This window comes from Ascaphus truei, chromosome 3, assembly GCF_040206685.1.
Source record: "Ascaphus truei isolate aAscTru1 chromosome 3, aAscTru1.hap1, whole genome shotgun sequence".
In the NCBI taxonomy this organism is placed as follows: domain Eukaryota; kingdom Metazoa; phylum Chordata; class Amphibia; order Anura; family Ascaphidae; genus Ascaphus; species Ascaphus truei.
In genome coordinates this window covers 188,816,668-188,842,306 of record NC_134485.1, presented here as the reverse complement: position 1 = coordinate 188,842,306, position 25,639 = coordinate 188,816,668, and the positions used below count along the sequence as shown (strand labels likewise).

General features: G+C 45.1%; 1 protein-coding gene across 7 annotated transcripts in view; it reads left to right on the top strand.

The window, feature by feature from the left end:
- REPS2 (RALBP1 associated Eps domain containing 2) overlaps positions 1-25,639 on the top strand; it is a 425,141-nt gene that overhangs the window by 130,647 nt on the left and 268,855 nt on the right. For all 7 annotated transcript variants that reach the window (XM_075589809.1, XM_075589813.1, XM_075589812.1 and 4 more), the window contains one exon: positions 20,510-20,618. In XM_075589809.1, coding sequence (XP_075445924.1) covers positions 20,510-20,618 — 109 coding nt within the window. The remainder of the gene's footprint in view (positions 1-20,509; positions 20,619-25,639) is intronic.

The following is a 25,639-nucleotide window of genomic DNA, read 5'->3' as shown; positions in this document are numbered from 1 at the left end:
ATCTGTGCCTCACGTCTCCATCCCTCACAGCGTCTCACGGATCCACGTGGTCTGGTCTGCAGGGATCCCCTTATTCGGCGTTGATGGTACCAGCACTCCCACAGATGTTCACATGTGGGGGAAGGGGGGGGGTTGGAGACGGGGAAAGATTGTAGAAATAGACTAGTGTGATAACGTACAGGGTATTTATTAACACACACAAACACAATAAAATCACACTTACAATCTAAAAGAATGGTGAGCTCCGCTCAAAATGCCGTCCGCAGCTTGTGCAGTTTCCAGTGTTGCTCAGGGAACGGTCACCACGCGCTGTACTCGATTCCGGATCTCGAGTGACGTCAGCGGTGGATCAGACCGGGACTCTCCTCACACTAGGAACTACGGGTGCCCGGGCAGCTCAATTCACTAGGCTCCTCCTCCCTACGCGTTTCGTGACGTGTTGTCACTTCCTCAGGGGATAATGGAGCCTAGTGGATAGGCTATTTATGCTAATTCCAGGTAGAGAGCCCTCCTATAAGTGGGACGGACTGGGCGTGATTACCATGTGTTACATTCAACTGCGATCGTGAAAATGGCAGATTGGGATCAATGTTAACACATACATCATCAATTTTGGACCCTTGTCATAGCATATAATTTAAAAAAACAGCCTACATTTCTAGTGAATTGATTAGTAACTAAAACATCTTATTGATCAAATCCTAAGAAATCACATTGATAGTTTAAAAACATCTACATTGTACGAGATTATTCAAAACATTGTGTACCACTTAAATGATATACTTATGCAGTACATATACATAACACAGTTGTTATGATTTAAAAATATTTAAAAATATTTAACAACACTTATAAAAACAAATAAACAGAGTTCAGTGCACTAGTAAAATGAATTGGTACACAGATTTTAAAATGAGCAGTAAGAATCTGATGATCACTCAGGTTTAGTAAAATGATCAAAACCCTAATTTATTCACTGATCTTTTAAAAAAGCTGCCAGGTCGAAATCGATATTAAGGCCGAGGGGGGACAGTGGGCCTTAATATCGATTTCGACCTGGCAGCTTTTTTAAAAGATCAGTGAATAAATTAGGGTTTTGATCATTTTACTAAACCTGAGTGATCATCAGATTCTTACTGCTCATTTTAAAATCTGTGTACCAATTCATTTTACTAGTGCACTGAACTCTGTTTATTTGTTTTTATAAGTGTTGTTAAATATTTTTAAATATTTTTAAATCATAACAACTGTGTTATGTATATGTACTGCATAAGTATATCATTTAAGTGGTACACAATGTTTTGAATAATCTCGTACAATGTAGATGTTTTTAAACTATCAATGTGATTTCTTAGGATTTGATCAATAAGATGTTTTAGTTACTAATCAATTCACTAGAAATGTAGGCTGTTTTTTTAAATTATATGCTATGACAAGGGTCCAAAATTGATGATGTATGTGTTAACATTGATCCCAATCTGCCATTTTCACGATCGCAGTTGAATGTAACACATGGTAATCACGCCCAGTCCGTCCCACTTATAGGAGGGCTCTCTACCTGGAATTAGCATAAATAGCCTATCCACTAGGCTCCATTATCCCCTGAGGAAGTGACAACACGTCACGAAACGCGTAGGGAGGAGGAGCCTAGTGAATTGAGCTGCCCGGGCACCCGTAGTTCCTAGTGTGAGGAGAGTCCCGGTCTGATCCACCGCTGACGTCACTCGAGATCCGGAATCGAGTACAGCGCGTGGTGACCGTTCCCTGAGCAACACTGGAAACTGCACAAGCTGCGGACGGCATTTTGAGCGGAGCTCACCATTCTTTTAGATTGTAAGTGTGATTTTATTGTGTTTGTGTGTGTTAATAAATACCCTGTACGTTATCACACTAGTCTATTTCTACAATCTTTCCCCGTCTCCAACCCCCCCCCTTCCCCCACATGTGAACATCTGTGGGAGTGCTGGTACCATCAACGCCGAATAAGGGGATCCCTGCAGACCAGACCACGTGGATCCGTGAGACGCTGTGAGGGATGGAGACGTGAGGCACAGATTCTCTCAACTGTACATGAGAGCCCTCATCCTGTAAGTAGGATTTCAGGGTTCTAGGCAAGGGGGGTGATTGAAAAAGCCATACCACGCCATGTGCGTGTCCTGCTGTCTTTTTTCTCTATGATTACAGAAGCATCATAACACCAGATCAGACAACACCCCTGCCTGTCCACCAAACTATCAAGATCATCTATCTGGCATAGGAAGCCTTACCAAAGACTGCCCAATTGGTTCACGGTATTGGGGTTCATTGGACTTTATTCACAGCGCCTGGGACAATTTATTTGTATGTATTTTGGCTTGTACAGGTTTGGAATAACCTGTTGATTTTTTGTCCCATAGGCTGCTTTTTTTCACTATTTTCATTTATTTATTTGTTTTTCACATATATTTGTTGATCACTTTAGGGCTATTCACCTTAACTTGTAATCACTATTCATTCACATTGTGTAGATTAGCGCTTTTTAGAGGGCTTATAATTGTTTGTTTGCCACTGTTTTGCCTTGTGACTGATCCCTTAAATATAAATGTGTATTTGGCCTGCGCTCCCGTCACAGGATTATTTACTGGTGGCAGCTGGTAGAATCATAGGGCTTTGCACTATAACTTCCTGCGGGGAATTATAGGACAAAGTGAGCTTGTGGATTGCAAGCTCTCAAAACAAGTAGTTTCGGAAAACACGCTATACAAAGCAGGGAATCACACTGTTCAGTGTCACTTAGGTTATTAGTGCCTGAAAGGAGAAGATGTGGTCCCCAACAGGAAGGTATGTGTCCTGGGATCGTGCATCTGTGATTGGCCGGTGTGAGAAGTATTAGTTGCCTACCCACGGCAGACCCATGGCAGTTCTATGCCAGGACTTAGAGTGGCATAAAGCCCGCAGGGCTGACTGCACTCCTGGGGTAGTAGCTGCGGCCAGTACTTGGGCGCTTTGGTCTGGACGGTACCGGTCCTGGAGTCGGGCAGCCGTGACTGCCCGATGTAAAAGCTATATGCTGCCAGTGCATAGGCAGTCCAGGGCATCCCTAGAAAAGGAACTGGAGTGGCATGAAGCTCCCGGGGCTGAATGCACTCCTGAGGTAGTGGTCCTAGCCACTACCGGCGGGACAGTGAGCCCGGAGAGCGAACCCCTCAAGAGTGTCTTGGAGGGGGACCTCAACCCTCCTGTGGCTCCCCCTGAAGCCGTTCTTACCATGGTATGCGAACTGCTAACACTCTATTCCCGGTTGCGTCCGAACGCGACGGTAAAGCAGAGGATGCAGTTCTGCCCAGTAGTAGAGCGCGTTGCGGGACGCATTGCCTTCCTCCCCCCTGGGGAGAGGGCTGGGGCAACCTGGGCCGTGATACTGAGCGCCCATGCGGCAGATGGTGTGTCCACGGGGGCACCGTCCCAGAAGCGGGTCGTAACCCCCGCAGGAGTGCCAGTGAATCAGGCACTCCCCAGAGCTGACACTCTCCTCAGGGAGAGTCAGCTGAAGGCCAAGGTGGCAGAGGGAGTGATGCTGGGGATCTTACCTCCCTGAAAGCCACCGTACTGGCTGAGGATGGTGCCACCCCGGCACCATGCCTCGTGGTCCCCGGAAGGGCGACCTGTGCTGCATCCACTCAGAGGGTGGAGGGCTGTGTGTCCCACAAGACACAGCCTGAGCAGCAGGTCCAGAACCCCGCAGGTGTGCCGGTGGAGCTAGTGCCATCGGTAGTTGCACCCCCTCTAGTCTCAGAGCAGGGGAGGGAGCAGCTTAGCGCCAAGGGAGTTGCTGGAGAGGGCATCTGCACTGAGTCCAGTGTTGCTGCCCGCAGGGAAGCCTCTGTGCAGGCTAAGGGTACCACTCTGGTGCCCTGCCTTGGATCCACCCCAGTGGTGGAGGACTGTTTGCCGGCATGGGCACAGTCAGAGAAGCGGGTCTTAACCCCCGCAGGAGTGCCGGTGAATCGGGCACTCCCAAGAGCTGACACTCTAGTATCAGAGAGTCAGCTGAGAACAAAAGGGGCCGAGGGAGAAATCAACCGCACTGACACCGGAGAGTGTATCCCCATGAAAGCCACCGTGCTGGCTGAGGAGCCCCCCCCCCATGGGCCCTGCCTTGTGTCCACCCCAGTGGTGGAGGGTTGTGTGCCGGCATGGGCACAGTCCGAGAAGTGGGTCTTAACCCCCACGGGTGCGCCTGTGAGCCGGGTAGTCCCAGGAGCTGACACTCTAGTCCCAGAGTGTCAGTTGAATGCAAATGTGGCTGAGGGAGAGATCAGCCAAGCTGATGCTGGGGATCATGCCTCCCTGCAAGCCACCATGATGGCGGAGGATGGTGCCACACGGGTGCCATCCCTCATGGCCGCCAAAATGGCGACCAGCTGTGTGCCAGCATGGCCACAGGAAAAGGAGCCGGTCCCAACCCCAGCCGGAGTGCCAGTGACTCAGGCACTCCCCAGAGCTGACACTCTATTCCCAGAGTGTCAAGTGAACACTGATGTGGCTGAGGGAAAGATCAGCCAAACTGATGCTGGGGATCGTGCCTCCCTGCAAGCCAACATGATGGCGGAGGATGGTGCCATGCGGGTGCCATGCCTCACGGCCTCCAAAATGGCGACCAGCTGTGTGCCAGCATGGCCACAGGCAGAGAAGTGGGTAGTGACCCCACTGCCATTCCTGATGCCCCCCGATTCAGTAACCCTATTCTGGGGCAATGTTCCCTAGCTACAGAGAAGACGACCGGTGAGCTGCTGTCCCCTGAACTCAAGCAGCCAGCAGCCGTGCAGCAGCTACAGGAAAAGACACAGTCAGCGATCCCTGCAGCCCCTGCCAGCGACACAGCTATGGAGCTTCCAGATGAGCAGCAGTCTACAGCCATCAGGCAGGAGGACCAACCGGTCCACAAAGATTTGTTTTTGCATCCAGGGGTCCCAGGCAATCGGCAGGCGACCGGCCTGGGGGTCCCCTGCAGCAAGGTACTTCCTGGGCAGCCTGATAGGGTCTTGCCCAGGCACCGGTTCTCAGGGACAGGGAGACCGGTGATGGTACTGCACCGACACACTTTATTTGAGCAAATACCCAGTATGTACCTGGCAGATACCTGGAATGCGCCGCTCCTCACCTCTGACAAGCCCCGTTGCGTTTGCCTTCCCAGCCTGGGTTCATGCCTGGCTGACGGGCGGCTTATCTGTTAAATGATAATGATTAGGATTTAATAGGCTGCAATGCTTCGCGTGTCTACCAGATGGCATAAATTCATGAATTGTAATGCAGTATATATATATATACTGTGCAGTATTGCAGCCAGCGGGAATAAAATGCTTCAATCCCTGCCTGGAAAATACCTCAATGCACTCGGGCAGAAAACAGTCACAAACCTCAATATACCCGGGTATACCCGAATTTGTGGGACTAGCCGAGCTCGAATAAAGTGTGTCGCCAGTGTACATAAAGAGGATGCTCCATTGACCGCAGTCACAGAAAGCCACAGTTGGGCAGTTGCCCAGGCAGAGGTGCAGTCGTCACCAATGCCCACCAAATTTGTTTATGTGCCCCAGCGTTTGGAGTCCAACCCCCAGAGGATCGCTCCCCAACATTTGGAGCCCACACACATGGAGGACCTCGAAGGGACCAGGCAGATAAGTCAGACCATGCCCGACCAGTGTCCCCATGTGTATCATGTTCCCCACTGTGACCTTTTTTCTGACTGTGTGACAGACAGGGAACTACCGGAGCTCAGTGAGTGGTACCAAGAGATGGTGCAGGTAGATGCTGATTTGCCTGCGGACCATAGCAGGCGTTTTGCCTGGGTACCAGTCCCTTGGTCTCCTGCTAGTTCAGCGACAGCAAGGGGCCAGTTAGTGGTTCCGTGGAGGTTTAGGGCAGGCTCCGTGGAGCAAGGGGAGATAGTTCCCCAGCTCGCAGCTCCCCTCTGGGAGTGGAAGCGAGAGGCGTTAGGGAGACCGAGGGTCCCTGCTATGGGTGAGCCAAGCAGGACCCAGTGTACTGATCGCCTGGTAGACCCCGGGGGTCAGCAGCCCCACCCTCAGACTGAGTACAGTGTCTTGATGGAGAGGGAACGGATAGAGAGGGAGGTCAGGGACATACAAGGGTACTATAGGGATTTAGTGACCCACTACAGTGTTCTAACTGACCCCCGGACTAAGGTGAGTGACCAGAGGGCAGTGGTCCTGGCAGCCTGGTTCCCAGATAGTGGACCCACATTTCGATGTCTGCAGCAGATCCTTGCCCTGTTGAACTTGGACTATGGAGGCAAGGGGTCCAACCATGCTGGAGGACTTAACCAGCCAGATGGACTCAATTTCTTCCTGGCAACCTCAATTTTTTCAGGCTCAGCAAGCCACCTGATGATGGTGACTGTCCTGGCGCCTTCATAATTGAGGGGGGAGGTGTCGCGGTTGGCGTAGCCGGCCTTCATTAATAAAGGTGGAGCCCAGCTGGCTGCCCCTGAAACCATATGGTATGGGCTGAGAGTGTCAGCTCTTGGGTCTAATATTGTACCTTACTGTGTTGCCTGCAATTTTGTTCCTCTGTTATACTGTCCCCCATAGGGTTATAAACTAGGAACTGTGTATGTGGGGTTAACTGTGTAAGCCCAGTGGGCTAGTTTATGCATTATCTGTGTATTCCCTTTGCCTCATGGGCCTGCAACTGCCTGTGTCAGCTTATAAGTGGATTGCCTTGTATGGGTGGCCTCTTATGAGAACTAGCTGCAGGGCAGGGGCTTCTGGAACATGAGGGAAAGGGGGGTATTTTAACCTGTCTTGCCTGCCAGCAAGGTATTCTTAACTGGTGTCTCAGAGAAGAGAAGGTTTTAGAACCCCACATGATAGGTGCAGATGGGGGAATGCAAGCTCGTGTCTAAATATTGTTTCTCTGTGTTTTAAAACTGCAATGCATTGTGTTTGTCCTGTGATTTAAACCCAGGTTGGTGACAAAAGGCAGTCTGAATTTGCATGTGAATTACATGTGGATTAGCATGTCAATGCCCCAGCTCAGGTAGGGATTCCAAGCCCAAATCTCCTCAATTTATGTCCCTTATAAGTATAAGGTCCCCCAAAGTATATTCTGTAAGGAAGTGTACTTTATATTGTGTTTTAATGTTTACTACTGTATAAGGTTCTATACAGAAAGCACAGGCATATGGAAGATGCTAGCTAGTTTGTATAGATTCCATAGTTCAGAGAGGGGGGAAAACCATTTGGTGAGCAGGATGTTCAGATTAGGAAGTGTTTTAAGTAGACACAGCGGAGCCAGGGACAAACGGCCCTGGATGTCAAAACTGATAAGCAAGGTTTCTATTGGCAAGTTTTGAATTTATCCCTCCTATCAGGGAATGCGTAATTTCAATCCCTGCTTTAATTGGCTATTACACTCCTCAATGATTTAGATAGGAATTCAGCCTATATAAGATCGTGCAGTAAAAGCAGCTCTCTCTCTTTTTCCTGTTGGAGATCTGAAGACAAGCAGCTGCTGGCGGGCCTCTCACATCGTGCTTCTGTGAATGAGCTATTCACACATGGAAGCATGGGGAGGCCTAGCCAGCAGGCTGGATTTCGGTCCAGGAGTCCAGAACCAAGGTCCTATCAAGGTAAGCCTTCGATGAACAGGTGCCTTGCAACTAGGAGAGGGTAGATCTCTTCCCCAGACCCCCGTAAGTGTGTATATTCTCTGTTTCTTGTATTTCCGAGTGTTTCCGAGGTCTTATCCGAATAAACCGCAATTTATTTTACTGCCTGTTTTGCCTTGTGACTGATCCCTTAAATATAAATGTGTATTTGGCCTGCGCTCCCTTCACAGTTACCCCTCCCCCTGCCCAACTATCCCTTCTCCCCCGCCCTACTATACTATCCCTCCTCCCCTGCCTTACTATCCCTCCTCCCCGCCCTACTATACTATCCCTCCTCCCCCACCCTACTATACTATCCCTCCTCCCCCACCCTACTATACTATCCCTCCTCCCCCGCCTTACTATCCCTCCTCCCCGCCCTACTATACTATCCCTCCTCCCCGCCCTACTATACTATCCCTCCTCCCCCGCCCAACTATACTATCCCTCCTCCCCCGCCTTACTATCCCTCCTCCCCGCCCTACTATTCTATCCCTCCTCCCCCGCCATACTATCCCTCCTCCCCACCCTACTATCCCTCCTCCCCCACCCTACTATCCCTCCTCCCCCGCCTTACTATCCCTCCTCCCCGCCCTACTATTCTATCCCTCCTCCCCCGCCTTACTATCCCTCCTCCCCTCCCTACTATCCCTCCTCCCCCGCCCTACTATCCCTCATCCCCTGCTCTACTATCCCTCCTTCCCTTAGGCATGATATTATAAGCCTTTATATCAGAGGAGTACGTAGTGCCTAGGGAAAGAAGTGCAGAGAGAACCTGTACCTTTGACAACCAATTAGCTGCTTCTCTGCTAAGGGAGAAAAAAAGGCAATTTTTAAAACCTGTAGGTAACTTTCCCCCCCCTTGTAAATTCCTCTCTCCCTAGCAACTAGCTGCAACATAGCACTCAAAAGGGGATTGAACCTGCAGTTACCATCCCAGTTAGGCCTCGTCCCTACTGCTCGCGGCTGCGCTCTACGGCATGCTTGTCACGAACAAGATATGGCCCTCTATGGTGCCGGCCCCAGTCACTGCCTGTGCGCGCCTGCAGAAATCACTATGCATGACCACCTTTGCCACCGTTGACCACCTTCTTCTCTTGACACACGTCCCAGACCACAGATCATGGCTGAAACTGGTGCATGCACTGCCAGGCGCTCCAACGCTCGCATGCACGCAGTGACTGTGGCCGTAGCCTTAGAGTAGGGCTGTTCTGGATTGAATCATTGCAGCCTCTAGGACAAAACGTGTTTTAATCACCAAAATAAAACCTTAACTCCTTACAAAACACAAACAATATCGCCTTATTATTCCAACACCAGAACATATCAAATTAAATTAAATTTGGAAACAGTAAAATAGTATTTTAAGCAATTGTTTGCTCCCAAAAACAGAGGGAGGAGGAAAACTTTCTAACCTAATAGTATAAATTAGGGAGAGATGCCTATGCTGAAAAATGAACATACCCGAGGTACCCTGGAAGATATGCTAATGTCTATATGAAGTATATTTAAATGAGTCACACATCCTTAAATATGTCGGTATCCCCCACTGTCATGGTAGCTTACAGGGTTATAATATACACCAAATAACTGGGTTGAATTGAATACGACTGTGATATAATAAAGAGATTTTATTCCTTAAAAGACAGGTGGACACACAATATTGGACAAATAAGAAACGGAATATATACACTTACTTAGGGAAGGGACAATGAAATAACCAGGATTCGGGTTAGCAGTTCATCAGGAATCAGGTATCATTCAGGTAGAATAACAAAGGCATAGAGCTTGCAGTCGTTTTTATGTGATTTGGGCTCTATCCCTAACATTGGGACTCAGGCATTGGAGAACAATTACCTGGGTCCAATTACCTTTTGCCAGCTAATGTGGGAAGCAATCTGGTACCTGCCCCCAGGTAGCTGGCACATGCACACAATCCTCTGGTCAGAGTCCCATTTCCTGAACCCCACACTAAAAGGTTGGCGTCTGTAAGTCTGCCATTTTGGATTCTGGCCCGGGAAACTCCGACCAGAGGTGTGAAGCACCAGACTTAACACAAGTACCCTCGTCCTGCTCTTCCCTGCCCTAGAATACTTAATCAGGGTGGGGGAGCCTTTGATCAGTGGGCTTACTGTAGACACACTGTCGCCCCCTGGCCATTAACATACCTTATGGGCCAGTAGCTTTCGCGGGCTTTACTGTAGGCATAAAATATAGTGAATTTACAATATTTTATATACATCAAAATATTCCGTTCGGTTGGGCCGAGCGGGCTAGAACTTGCCAGGCCCTCATGCCGGAGGGGACTCTTCATGGTGGCCAAGTTTCAGCTCGCTGCGACCCACCGAACCGGAGATACAATTTTGGGTTTTAAAACGACATGTTTCACAAATTGCATTTCTCCGCCACTGGAGTCAATGGCAGAACCACAATTTAAACTGTTAACCATACTCCGTTCGGTTGATCGGAGAGGGCTGGAAATTGCCATGCAATCATGCCGGAGCTGTGACTGCATGGTGACCAAAGCCCAGCCCTCTAGTCCTTACCGAACCGGAGATAATGGTTTCAGGTTTTTACACTTTCGCAATTCGCGTTTTAAAACCTAGCGGCTTTTGTCCGCCATTGTGGTCAATGGCGGCCACCCTTGTGGTGGCCGCGACCCTTTTCCGTGGCCATTGCCCATCGGACCCGGTTGGGGTCGAGTAAGGGGGATCCCATGAGCTAGGGGCAAAAAGAATTGGACCGGTAGCTGACCCAGAATCAAAGTTACGATTTTAATATGTTTGAACTTGGCCGTGACCAAGTTCCCACGGTAATTTACCGATCAAAGCTCTTTCTTTGAAGTTGTAACTATTTTCGGATACTGCGGTTTGGCAGGCATCCAACTCCGTTCTTAGAGAGCGGACTCGAGGTATTCCCATTGAAATGCATTATGCCATTCATTTCAATGGGGAAGCTCCGCTCATCCTCTCGGGCGCCATCTGCTGGTCTTCCTTGATATCGGGCCACAAACCTTGAAATCTCTATAGACTTCTATGGAGCTCCAATGGCGACCTATGGGACAGGGCTGCAAATGGGGGCTAAAAAGGCGGGAAGGGGAACAAAGGGCCATAAACATACCAACGCAGTTAACCCTTTCCCTCCCGGCCTTATCCCTGTGTATGTGCTTGGTGTACATAGTGTAAGGGTAAAAACACATGTAATCAGCGAAATACATTCAACCAAACGGGGGAAACACATATGTACTGAGGCAGGGCAATAAAACCACATTTAACCATTTTTATAGTTAACCCCTCGCCTCCCACACGCTGGTAGAGGTGGCCGGCTGGGGGGGTAACCCCTTTATTACCGGGCCAACCACCTCCTCTCATGACACCCACTTTGAATAATTTTATTCCCACCCTCCTTATGTAGTGCAATATTTATTTTTATTTACAATTGCACTGATACCGTTTTTTGTTTATATTTGTTTGTCCGACTCTCTTTTTCTCATTTATATGAAAATATCGTTCATCTGATGGGCTGACAAAGTTAAAACTGGTCAAAATAGTCCTCCTCCACCACCACCAACACCACCACCACCAACACCACCACCACCACCCCCCAAAAGCCTTATTTCACGCTATGGAGGGAAATCATAATTTCTATCTGGCCTGCTTTGAGGTAGCGAGAAAGAAATGCGAGTTGTATATAAGCGATTCAGCTTTTGCACTTTCCGGAGCTACTAGTATACAGCGAGTTTGTAAAAAAATGCGATTTTGTTCATTCTGCCTGGATTTGCAGATCCAGAATGAAACCGCTTCTTAAAAAATGCTTTTTTCTCATTGGTTTAGACATGCGAAAAGGGCTTACAGAAAACAAAACATGCACATTTCCTTCTCAAGTGCATGTTAGAATAGTCTGCAGTGTCTTTACTCACTGAGCCGCTCCTCCTTTATTTGTCAATAAAGTTAATCAGACATTTCCTGTTTTCTTTCTGTGACAAATTGACATATTTTGTAATTAATTAATGTGGTCAAAGATAATTAATTCACTCTGAGGAAATCTGCTACTGACGTGGTGATCCATCAGCTTTTATTTTATCTGCACTGCAGAGATTTACTGATAATGCTCTGTGCTTAGAGGAGCTGAATGTTTCCTCTTTCTAATGATGGCAATAAATAAGAGCTCAAAACAAATAATGTACAATACCACCGCTGATTTTTTTCACTACTAACTGTTTAAGCTAAAATGCATGTACACTTTACTGCCAAGAGTTAAAAAAACGGAAAAAGCAGACATTTAACTGCTTAGCGTGAAACAACAACACCATGATGGTTCAAATGAGCAAATCTCTTGCCTTGCACCCCCACAGGCAAGTGGATGTGAGGCAATGCAGAGGGGGGAAAATGCAGTTAACAACACAATTAACGTACAGAATTATATCGTGCATGCAAAAATAATGAACCAATGTCTCAGTCCGTATGGGGACTGAATGTTAGTTCTTTTTCCATGTACAATATAAATCTTTAAATTAATTTCTGTATTGCTGACTTCATTTTTTCCTTGCTTCCTTTCACTCATTTGCTGGGTGGTGTTTTTAAAAGCACCAGAACATTTATAATGTATGTTTATTTTGGAATATGCACCACTATAGTAGAACTGTTACTTTCAAGCTAACACCAGTAAAAACCCCTATAATGAAAATGACCTTTCATTTTGGATCTCAAAAATATTTTTACAGTGTACAGAGCATAGAAAGTACTGTAGATCCAGAGTTCAATTAGAATAATACACTGAAACATTTGTCTTCTCTGATGCCGATAGGGCTAGGATCTTGGTCTCTAATGATAAAAGCAAGTTATTGACTGCCTCATCCATATTGAACTTGGAAGCAGAAATTGAATGTTACAAGAAAACTGAAATACTGTAGCCTATTACTGGTACAGCCTAAGTCGGAAACATTTTCATTGTGGCTTCCGCATTTGCTGTACACCAACTATAAAACATCAAAATCCGGCCTTCTGTTCAAAATTGTGCCAGATCCTAAATAAATGTTCCTTTAATTTAATGGTACTGGTCATTAAGGAATCTACGATGACCGTCAGTAAAAAATAGGACTAAATCACCCACCACGAATCTTTAGCTAAAGAATTAACCAACCACTGACACAATTCCTTGACATTTTTTACAACCTCTAGCTTTCAACTGGGTGGTACTGTAGCTGTATTTCCACCCCCCCCCCACAATTATTATTAAACACATAGCTCACATTTCACATACAGCCTTCATTTTTAACATAGATATTTGTTCACGGTATAATTGCATACCTTACGTAACTGGAATTGAAGCTGTTAAAAATAATTTGTTCATTTCAAATCAGTCAGGTAACTACAGTATAGGTCAGTGTGCCTTATATTAGTAGTGGGGAAATTAATGGAATCTGCTGAAAAAAAAGAATTGTTGACTTTCTAAAGTCTAGCCAATTACAAAAGCCTAAGCAGCATGGATTTACTGGGGAGAGATCATGTCAAACAAACCAAATTGATTTTTATTTGATTGGGTGACCAAAGTACTAAATCAGGCTAGAGCAGTAGATGCAGTTTACCTAGTTTTGGTAAGGTTTTTGGCACTGTCCCATCTGGAAGACTAAAACAAGTTTTAATGCTTAGGATTGGATTCTAAGGTGATTGAATGGATAAGAAATAGGATAGGTGGCAGAGTTGTGGTAAAGGGAGTACATTAAGTGTAGGGGAAGGTGACCAGTGGAGTACCTCTGGGATCTGTACTGAGAATTTGTGCTCTTTATTATATTTATTAGGCACTTTAACAGGGTGGATCCCCTGTTACATAATAATGTAATGGAAACCTGTTTACAAAGCCTGTGATAGCAATGAGGAGGTTAATTCCAAAGCAGGCTGGCTTAATTAACATCAGCTGGCTCATTAGTCGTATCAAAAGCCTACAGAGCTCACTGCTAAGGACTCTCTGACACAGGAAGTCACTGCACATGGACCGTGCAAGAGAGACCATTCTGCATGGACTTTTTGAACCCGTGTCCCAGCTAGGAGGAATCTTTGGGTGAGGTACAGTATGGCCTATCACTTATTTGTGTGTCATCGTTGGAAAGGGGCTTAGCCCCCCAACCTCTAGATAGACTAAGCATTGTTGTAGACAGCGCTCCAAGAGGAGCTAGGCCTGTTTATTTTTACACCTGTTTGCTGAACCCAAGTGGTATTTATTTTGTCAACGTTGCGGCCAATAAAAGCCTATATGATTTTCCCCTAAAACCGTTTCCTTTGCGGATGACACAAATGCAACCTGGGGGTCCTCCCTTGTGATTGGAGGAAACTAAATTTCACCAGCAAAAAGGAAAGGGTTATTAACAGTAAGAGCAGTTAAAATGTGGAATTCATTACCCATGGAGACTGTGATGGCAGGTACAATAGATAGCTTCAGAAAAAGGCTGGATATCTTTTTAGAAAGGAAAGATACATGGGGATATATCAAATAAGTAAACATGGGAAGGATGTTGATTCATGGAAATATCCAATTGCCATTATTGGAGTCAGGAAGGAATTTATTTTTTCTCCTTAGTATAAGTATAATGTTTCACTGTGTTTTTTGTTTGCCTTCCTCTGGATCAAAATATTGTAAATACAAATATAGGATAAGTATCTGTCAATAAGTAAGTATACGTATCTGTTATTTTAACATAGTTTGACCTAGATTGACATTTTTTTTATCCTCATCTACTATGTAGCTATGTATCTACAATTTAATGAAAAAAGTTCTAAATAATGCACTTGGGTATAAAAAATACAAAGGCGTGAAATACAGGATTAATGCCACTATACCATCAACTACTATGGAGAACAGAAACCAGGGAGTAATTATTTCAGCTAAGCAAGCAATGGGGAAAGCCAGTAGGATGCTAAATTGTATAGGGATTGTATTTGTAGCAGAAAGAGAAAGTTAGGGATGCCATTTTATATATTATTGGTAAAATCTCACCTAGTAGTGTTCAGAACTGGATGGAGACCATATGTCTGCACAATCCTCAATTTATTGATGTCCTTCAAAAGAAGGGTTACTGAAATGGTACATGGTTTACAGCATAAAATTGCAGTTCAGTGTGTGTCTGGCAAGTGGCGCACTGGATATCTTTGCCTATGATACTCTGAATGCTACAGTATATAAACAGCAGCAATGATGTACACAAAACCTCTCCTCTCTCAATGAACTACTGTACTGCAGACAGAATGAGGAAAAGATAAAGACTAAAGAAAAATTAATTTTACTATACAGTATATACAGTACAGTATATTATACAGTACATTACAGTACTGTACTGTATATACTGTAGTATTATTTAATATTCTTATAAATGTGCATTACTCATGTTTCCCCATGTTTTACAAAGGTTTTCCAAAGGGTTATCCAATTTCAAGCTGCCAAAATAACTTAATAAAGACTGCATTACTGTATGTATTATTCCTGATTATTTTTATATTTGTATTTTTTGGTTCCTGATAAAATAAAATAAATATTTATTCACTTTCCTGCGAATCATAATCATTGACAGCCACCCCTACAGTGCACCAATGAATAATTTTATTTATTTATAAAATATTTTACCAGGATTTATACCAGGATTTATATATTTTTATTTTAAAGATATTAAAGAATGTACTGTATTGTATTAAAAACATGTGACTGTAAACCATAGTGACTGACAAATATTTTCACACCCTGATGAAATACTGTCTCAGTGTACTCTCAATTCTCACAGTGTTGTGCACATCAGATTTACATTTCAAATTCGAGAGGGGATTTTTCAAAGCATTACCGTTCAAACAACAGGCCTCTAAGGGTTGGGGAGGGGGATGGTGTGATTAGAAGCAGGCGTGCTGAGTGTTTGTAGCTCGGCTATGGGCGGATTAAGAACACAATGGCAATATGCAGCAGATCAACGACCCAGTGGAGAGAGGGGGATGGTACTGTAGGCTAGGGTGACTCAGCCGATTGACGCTTGGCTAGGGAGGGATTAAAAACTCTGGAGGTGTGTGGCTGAAATAGTTAACAGCAGTGCCATTTCAAAAGGCAGTTCATCATAATAATTGGATGAATAAACCCCCAAAGACAACCCCCAAATACAGCACATAAAAAGCAAGTCACTTTAACTCCCTTTGCCCCATGCACCAAAAATGTTTTGTGGCAGAAGAATTTAATAAAGGCTGCAGAATGTATTATTGTGTGTTGATGGTTAGAATTGCTGTGCACTTTAAATGTTTGAATATTGTAAATAAATGTTTTTGTACTGACTCCACCAATAAAAGACCATGTTGAATTGCCTCACATTGTTTCCATTTGCTCCTTTGCCAGTGTAACAAATGTACTGTAGAGGCTTGCTGCACTGTTTTTTAACTGGCTGGTCGCGCAATTGGCGTAGGAACTACGGCAATTGGCGTGGGAACTAGGTCAATTGGCGTGGGAACTTCTGTTCTAGGGCACCTAGAAATAAAATTAATTTTGCCCCTAGATGTTAGGAACCTCCTCACTTGACCCCAAAAGGATCCCAGCAGTAATGGCGGCGAGAAAGGGTCACGCCAGCGAGGAGGGTCCTACCATTGAGCGCAATGGCGGAGAAAGCTTTGAACCGGGTAAGTCAGAATGAGCAGAAACCTGGAACCCACAACTACGGTTCGGTTCGAGCTAGAAGGCTCAAATTTGGTCACCATGTAGTCCTAGTTGCGGCAGGATTGCATGGCAAATTGCGACCCTCTCGTGGCAACAGAACGGAGTCAGGGGGATGTTAAATTTCAGGTTTCTGCCATTGACTTGCATGGCAGAAAAAAAGCCACATTGGTAATGTGCTTTTAAACTGTCTTTTTGTATCTCCGGTTCCGGGGGTCTTGGAAGGCTGATATTTTGCCACTATGGCAAGGGTCCTCCCGCATGGGGACCAGGTAAATTTCAACCCGCTCAGACCCACAGAACGGGTTATTTTACATTATATGTACTTACAGTATATACAGGATTTATATATTTTTATTTTAAAGATATTAAAGAATGTACTGTATTGTATTAAAAACATGTGACTGTAAACCATAGTGACTGACAAATATTTTCACACCCTGATGAAATACTGTCTCAGTGTATTCTCAATTCTCACAGTGCTCTGCACATCAGATTTACATTTCAAATTCGAGAGGGGATTCTTCAAAGCATTACCGTTCAAACAACAGGCCTCTAAGGGTTGGGGGAGGGGGATAGTGTGATTAGAAGCAGGCGTGCTGAGTGTTTGTAGCTCGGCTATGGGCGGATTAAGAACACAATGGCAATATGCAGCAGATGAACGACCCAGTGGAGAGAGGGGGATGGTACTGTAGGCTCGGGTGACTCAGCCGATTGACGCTTGGCTAGGGAGGTATTAAAAACTCTGGAGGTGTGTGGCTGAAATAGTTAACAGCAGTTTAATTTCAAAAGGCAGTTCATCATAATAATTGGATGAATAAACCCCCAAAGACAACCCCCAAATACAGCACATAAAAAGCAAGTCACTTTAACTCCCTGTGCCCCATGCACCAAAAATGTTTTGTGGCAGGCAGAAGAATTTAATAAAGGCTGCAAAATGTATTATTGTGTATGGATGGTTAGAATTGCTGTGCACTTTAAATGTTTTAACATTGTACATTATTCGTAAATAAATGTTTTTGTACTGACTCCACCAATAAAAGAATAAGTTGAATTGCCTCAAATTGTTTCCATTTGCTCCTTTGCCAGTGTAACAAATGTACTGTAGAGGCTTGCTGCACTGTTTTTTAACTGGCTGGTCGCGCAATTGGCGTAGGAACTACGGCAATTGGCGTGGGAACTAGGTCAATTGGCGTGGGAACTTCTGTTTTAGGGCACCTAGAAATAACATTTATTTGGCCCCTAGATGTTAGGAACCCCCTCACTTGACCCCAACAGGGTCCGAGCAGTAATGGCGACGAGAAAGGGTCACGCCAGCGAGGAGGGTCCTACCATTGAGCGCAATGGCGGAGAAAGCTTTGAACCGGCTAAGTCAGAATGAGCAGTAACCTGGAACCCACAACTCCGGTTCGGTTCGAGCTAGAGGGCTCAAATTCGGTCACCATGTAGTCCTATTTGCGGCAGGATTGCATGGCAAATTGCGACCCTCTCGTGGCAACAGAACAGAGTCAGGGTGATGTTAAAGTTCAGGTTTCTGCCATTGACTTGCATGGCAGAAAAAAAGCCACATTGGTAATGTGCTTTTAAACTGTCTTTTGGTAACTCCGGTTCCGGGGGTCGTGCAAGGCTGATATTTTGCCACTATGGCAAGGGTCCCCCCGCATGAGGACCAGGTAAATTTCAACCCGCTCAGACCCACAGAATGGGTTATTTTACATTATATTCGCGCAATTGGCGTGGGAACTACTTAGGGCCATGGTCAAGTTCACGGGCAATTGGCGTGGGAACTTCTGTTCTAGGGCACCTAGGAACAAAATTCTTTTTGCCCATAGATGTTAGGCACTGTATACCACTGTACAGTATACTGTGGAAGACAAATAATGACACGATACTGAACCTTTAGAATAAATGCATAGTTTTATTTATTCGGGTTTATTACACAGTATACTGTACGGCTGGAAAACATCAGCATACAGTACAATATTACCCATCGAAATCCCCCCATTATCCGTTTTCTTTTCTGAGAAAAAACAAAAAGAAAAGTTTTATTGTACAGTACAGTACAGTACAGTAATGGTCAGCCCCCTAAAGAAGTACCCAGCCAGCCCCACCAAAATAATACGGCAACAAGACAGTACTCACCATTGAATTTCCCATTCAGCTTGCGCCGGAGCCGGTCCACTGCCAGTCCAGCTTTCTTCATCATCCACGTCGATAGTTGACAGCGGGACTAGTCCACCTGTAGTCAGCAGGTGAGGCTGGAAATCGCTTAGGTACATGCAAGCTTCATCAAAACTGCACGCCAAATCCAGCTCAGGCTCAGGCTCAGGGTTGTCACTGACAGTGGGACCGTCATTGGAAGCCGGTGCTGGTGCTGGTGCTGGTGCTGGTGTATTGCTTGGCAGCGACTGTCGCTTCTTAGTTGGTGTTAACACGACCCTTTGCCTTTTGCCGCCTCCATGATCATAGATACGGGAAAAATCCGGTGACACACACCAATACCCTCCAACGAATTGGGGCTCAATACGGTGAAAACAGGGGTCACTACATAACCTTTTCCTTATTGCACGCTTCCACGTATGAGGAATTGGCGAAAATTTGTAAAAGTCATAGTTTTCGATAAAATACTGATAAATTTGAGCAATTGTTGCCATCTTATCATCTGTTGCATTAATCGCGGCCCATATCAAATACGCGTAACTTCTGTCAGGTTTTTGGAAAGCAGGCTGCACTTGAACACTCATGGCGGGTGGGTCTCTGGAGAATAGTGTAACACAAACTGAAACTGGTCTTTGTCTTTCTTTAATATGAAAAGCCTAAATTGATACATTTTTGCAACCTCTTCCTTCAGTCTCAAGGCCAAGGCCAAGTTACAATAGCACACTGTGGTACGATATCTTTTTTTAAACGAAACACCTGCAAGCCGACACATTACTGATTCGGCGCATTACAATTCATGAATTTATGCCATCTGGCGGACACGCGAAGCATTGCAGCCTATTAAAATCCGAACCATTATCAATAAACACATCAACCGCGCGTCAGCCGGGCATGACCCTGGCTGGGAGCCCGGCATGCTCCGTGTGAACAGCGTGGCATTCCAGGAACAGAGAGATTTTTACTTACCCACTACCATGATGTCGATCATGCAATAAAGGACTTTTATTTACCTTGGTGTATAGCCCCTGCATTTGCTCTGCTGTGCTCCGCTCACCTCTCGCAGGATTTTTCTATTTGTCTACTACCAGCGTGATGCACGCCAAAGGAATAGCCGATATCTTCTAACCGTGAGTACCCCAGTCCGCTCACCTGCGCTCTGGGGCTTATGTTCCTTGTACCCATACACTTCCTAGGGGGACATTAAACTGTTCTTAGGTAATCAGATATTTTTCACTGATCTTACCGGTAGACACAGGTCCCGCCCGTTTCAGAGAGGAAGGGGTTAACTCTATGGAACACACGGCACTTATGTCTGAGAAGACGGCTTCTACAATTTTCTATTTCTTATGATATATAATATATACCTACCTCTAAAAGGAATACCACATAGGTGAGCACGGTACTGGGGATTTCTTTACCTATTTTTCACTTACTTCGAATAAAAGCTGCCGGAGCAGTATGTGCTTTACAAACAGAAAGTGAGAGCAGTTTTAAAATATACAGTATTTGTTCCTTAAAAATTAAATTGAACTGTAGACGGGTAATAGTTAGACCCTTCTACCATCACACATTGAACACTGACTGTCTCTTATATTATGTTATATCTTATATTTTTGATAAGTTTCTGATTAAATACTTATTTAGGATGAAAAAAGCAACATGTTGATATGACAATTTTTTTGTGATTGCACATGCTATTTCAGTGGTGTAATAGTGAATTTGAATATATCATGCTTTTAACATTTCCTTTCTTTGTATGCTTTACCTGTCTACAAATATCTGCATTTATTTGTTTTCTGGGAAAGTATCAAATTGCTTCCGTTTTCTCGATGAAAACACAATAGTCTTGCTATTTATGGAGTACAGTACATCCATAGGAGAGGATTCCCAAGGAGAAATAATAAAGATTATAAATTAATATAATGATTTTCTACTTACTGCTTATATTAAACACGTTTTGGGTTGTTAGCACTTTTACCATTCCTAATATTTTAATGTTTGTATTTTTTTTTTTTTTTAAAGTTTGATGTCAAGTCCTCTGTGGTGTTGACCTTAAAATCAACCCCTGAATCTCCCCCAAACCATGGACATTGGATGTCACAAAGCAGCACTGATCAGCAGCACAATGCCGGTGAGTTATATTCTGTATATACTGTGCCTTTAATAGAACTAACTTCACGAAATCTCCGCTTTTCTGATCTATTGCACATAAAATGAACCAAAAGAAAACTGCTATTTCTGTTTTCATGAGGTTGGAAAGGATTTCTTGAAAGCAAAAAAAGCAAATGTACTGTATACAAACCTGCCCATTTGCTTGGGTAATTGCACTTGATAGCCATGCTTCTTGCATATACAGTTGTGCGAAAAAGAAAGTACACCCTCTTTGAATTCTATGGTTTTACATATCAGGACATAATAACAATCATCTGTTCCTTAGCAGGTCTTAAAATTAGGTGAATACAATCTCAGATGAACAACAACACATGACATATTACACCATGTCAAACCAAAAACTAATGCTGAGGCACTTTATCAAGGTAATTGTGGCGAGGATGGAGGTGATCAGGCCTGAATAAAGGTGTTATACCCGGCTGGTTTGCGCTCCCCTTGCCTCGACTACTAAGGCACTACGTGATAGGGGCAGAGACAGGCAGAAGTATTCTAACCATGTTACATATATATATATTTATATAATATATATATACTGTATATATACATACAGTCATGTGAAAAAGAATATACACCCTCTTTGAATTCCATGGTTTTACATATCAGGACATAATAACAATCATCTGTTCCTTAGCAGGTAATAAAATTAGGTAAATACATCCTCAGATGAACAACAACACATGACATATTACACCTTGTCATGGTTTATTTAACAAAAATAAAGCCAAAGTGGAGAAGCCATGTGTGAAAAACTAAGTACACCCTTACTGCTTCCATAGGAATTAAGATGCTAAGTAGTAGACAGGTGCTGCTAATCAAATGCCCTTGATTAATTGATCATCAGCAAGTGTGACCACCTCTATAAAAGCCGAAGTTTTAGCAGTTTGCTGGTCTGGAGCATTCAGGTGTGTGTTAACACAATGCCAAGGAGGAAATACATCAGCAATGATCTTAGAGAAGCAATTGTTGCTGCCCATCAATCTGGGAAGGGCTATAAGGCCATTTCCAAACAAGTTAAAGTCCATCATTCTACAGTGAGAAAGATTATTCAAAAGTGGAAAACATTCAAGACAGTTGACAATCTTCCCAGGAGTGGACGTCCCAGCAAATTCACCCCAAGGTCAGACCGTTGTCACGCTGTGCAGCCCATAGACCAGGCCAGTCCCCTGTACTGAGGTGGGATGTTGAATATACACACCGACAGCAGAGGGAGCGGGTCCGGGATGTGGTTGTAGCGTGGCCAGGCCTGGGTTAAGATTTAGAATAGTCATTGTACTTGCCGAGTTCAGGAGTATAGAGAGTTCCGTAGTTTAAATCCGTTTCCGTGTCCAAGGGTCTGAGAGGTAAGAATCGTGATGGGTAAGCTGAAGTCGGGAGCCAGAGGGCTAAGTCAGACAAGCCGGTTCAAATCTGTAGGAGAAAAGACAAACAGGAGCACGACACAGTTTCCAGGCTACACAGGAAGCAAGTAGCTATGCAGAGCAAGGAAGTGAAGTCACAGCCGGATATTTAAAGCGACAGTGACCAATCCGGACGAGGGGCATGGCGGAGGCGTGTCGAGGAGCTGCTCGTGAGTGGCTGAGAGACCAGGAAATAGTAGAGCCCAGCTGAGGGTCTGTAACACCAGTGCCAGAATCCAAGATGGCGACGGCAGAGTTCAAGGTATGCACTGGGCGGCGGCATGGGTAGCGACGGGGGGCAGGGGCAGCAGCCGCTGCAGTACTGGTAGTGGGTAAGGAGGGGTCACGCCGCAAGGGACGTGGCCCCCGATTCCTTACAGTACCCCCCCCTTCAGGATCGACCTCAGGACGATCCATCCAAGGTTTCTGCGGAAATTTCTTGTGGAAGCGGTCCAAGAGAACTGGAGCATGGATGTCCTCCTTGGGTACCCAAGAGCGTTCCTCTGGACCATAACCCTTCCAGTGAACAAGGAATTGTATCTTTCCTCTGGATACACGAGAATCCATGATTGTCTGGATTTCGAATTCAGGTTGTCCTTGGACCGTGACTGGTTTGGGTCTTTGGGTATTAGCAGGGAACCGTTTGCTCTAGACGAATGGCTTGAGCAGGGAAACATGGAATACGTTTGGAATCCTCATGGAAGACGGAAGTTGCAGACGAAATGCCACAGGATTGATTTGTTCCTGGATCAGAAAAGGCCCTAAGAATCGAGGTACTAATTTCGCGGTCGGAGACTTCAACTTGATATTTTTAGACGAAAGCCAAACTCGGTCCCCTGGCTTGTAATTAGGGGCCTGTTGACGACGGTGGTCTGCCTGAGACTTGAATTTCTGAGCGGCGCTTAAAAGCGCGGACTGAATCTTGATCCATGACTTCTGAAGAGTAGTTACCCGTTCATCAGCCGCCGGCACTCCTATCGGAATGTTTGAGATTGGCAGTCGACTTGGGTGGAAACCATAATTCACGAAGAACGGGGTTTCATGCGTGGATTCATTACGAAGTGAATTGGTTGCAAATTCTGCCCAAGGTAGCAGGTCAACCCAATTATCCTGGGACTCGGAAATAAAACACCGCAGGTATTGTTCCAGCGTTTGATTAAGTCTTTCTGTTTGCCCATTAGTTTGGGGGTGATAACCTGATGAGAAGGATAGCGCCATGCCAAGCCTCTTGGAGAAAGCCCGCCAAAATTTCGATATAAATTGTGTGCCTCGGTCCGAGACTATGGATGTAGGTATCCCATGGATGCGAAACACCTCCTTGGTGAAGATATCAGCTAGGGTGGGCGAGGAGGGAAGTCCTTTGAGTGGAACAAAGTGGGCCTGTTTTGAAAAACGGTCAACGATGACCAAAATGGTATTCATCCCTCTGGAAGGGGGTAGATCCACAATGAAATCCATTGAAATATGTGACCATGGACGTTCGGGTACTGGCAAGGGCATGAGCAAGCCTGAGGGTCTTTGATGAAGAGTCTTGTTTTGTGCGCATACTGGACAAGCACTAGTAAATTCATGAACCATCTTTGCCATCTTAGGCCACCAAAAAGTACGTTTGATAAGATCCAAAGTTCTTTTGAAACCGGGATGGCCGGCTGAACGGACAGAGTGACCCCATTCTAACATCTTTTGATGAAACCTGGGTGCGGCATAAAGAGTTCCCTCCGGTACCTCTAGACCACTCGGAATTTGTGTTTGAGCTTCAACGATCTTTTCGAGAATGTCAAATGAGTTGGCGGAAATTATAAACTTAGAGGGTACGATAGTTTCAGGGGTTTCTTCGGATCTTTCCTACGGAGAAAATTGTCGGGACAAGGCATCAGCTTTTGTGTTTTTAGAACCAGGAATATAGGACAGAGTATAATTAAATCTTGAGAAAAATAGTGCCCAGCGAGCTTGACGAGACCACAGACGACGTGCATTTTCGATATACAGAAGGTTTTTATGGTCAGTCAATATAGAAATAGGTTCGCGGGAACCTTCCAGGAGTTGTCGCCATTCCTGTAAGGCCATCTTGATAGCCAAGAGCTCTCTATTGCCAACATCATAGTTCTTTTCAGCGGGCGAAAACTTCTTTGAAAAAAAACCGCATGGATGAAGCTTATCTTGAGGGAAGAATCTCTGGGACAGGATGGCGCCTGCACCACAATCAGACGCATCAACTTCAAAAGTAAAAGGAAGACTAACATCGGGATGTCGCAGGATGGGTGCCGAGACGAAAGCTTGTTTCAGGGTTTCGAAGGACGAGACGGCCTGCGGAGGCCATACAGACGGGTCAGCTCCCTTCTTGGTAAGGGCCGTAATGGGAGCCACAGTGGTGGAAAAATTTCGGATGAATTTCCTATAGTAATTGGAGAAGCCCAAAAAACGCTGGATGGCTTTGAGAGAGTTGGGCTGAGGCCAATCCAAAACAGCCTTAAGTTTTTCAGGGTCCATTGAAAAACCTTTATCAGAAATTATATAGCCTAAGAAGGCAGTAGAGGTTTGATGAAAAAGACATTTCTCGAGCTTAGCGTAGAGATTATTGACACGAAGGCGAGCGAGAATGAGCCTGGTATGCTGGACATGATCTTGAAGATTTTTAGAAAAAATTAGGATATCGTCCAGATAGACGATTACGAAAGAATTGAGAACATCACGGAAGACATCATTCATGAAATCCTGAAAAACAGCAGGAGCATTGCATAAGCCGAAGGGCATTACAAGATACTCGTAGTGGCCGCTTCTGGTATTGAAGGCAGTCTTCCTTTCATCGCCTTCTCGGATGCGAACAAGATTGTAAGCTCCTCGGAGGTCTAGCTTGGAAATTTTTTTTGCTCCTTGAAGCCTATCAAAAAGTTCGGAGATCAGCGGAAGGGGGTATCGATTCTTGACTGTGATGAGATTGAGCCCTCGGTAATCAATGCATGGTCTCAGGGATCCATCTTTCTTTTTGACAAAAAAGAAACCGGCACCAGCGGGGGACGAAGAATTACGGATGAATCCTTTTTCAAGGTTTTCTTTGATGTATGCTGCCATGGCTTCAGTTTCAGGGAGAGACAAGGGGTAGGACTTACATTTTGGAAGAACAGCGCCGGGAACCAGATTAATGGGGCAATCATAAGGTCTGTGAGGAGGTAGAACCTCCGATTGTGTCTTGCTAAACACGTCGATGAAATCCGCATATGCTTCAGGAAGAGTAGAATCATTAGCCGGGGGCGTTTCCACTCCCGCGAGGACTGTGGTAGGAGAAATGACCGGCAATGGTGAGGCGTCTGACTCTTGCTCCCACTGAATTGTCTTGCCATCCCTCCAATCAATGCGTGGGTTGTGCTGCTGTATCCAGGGTAATCCTAGGATAACTGAAACGGCAGGAGAGTGCATCACGTCAAAGGATATGATTTCGGTATGAGTACCGGCAGAAAGGGTGAGAGGAAGAGTCTCTAACGTGATGAAGGCAGGTTGCAAAGGGCGACCATCAATAGCCTCGAGGCCAATCGGTGATTTCTTAGCGATGAGCGGAATCTTGTTAAGAGTAGCAAAATCTTGA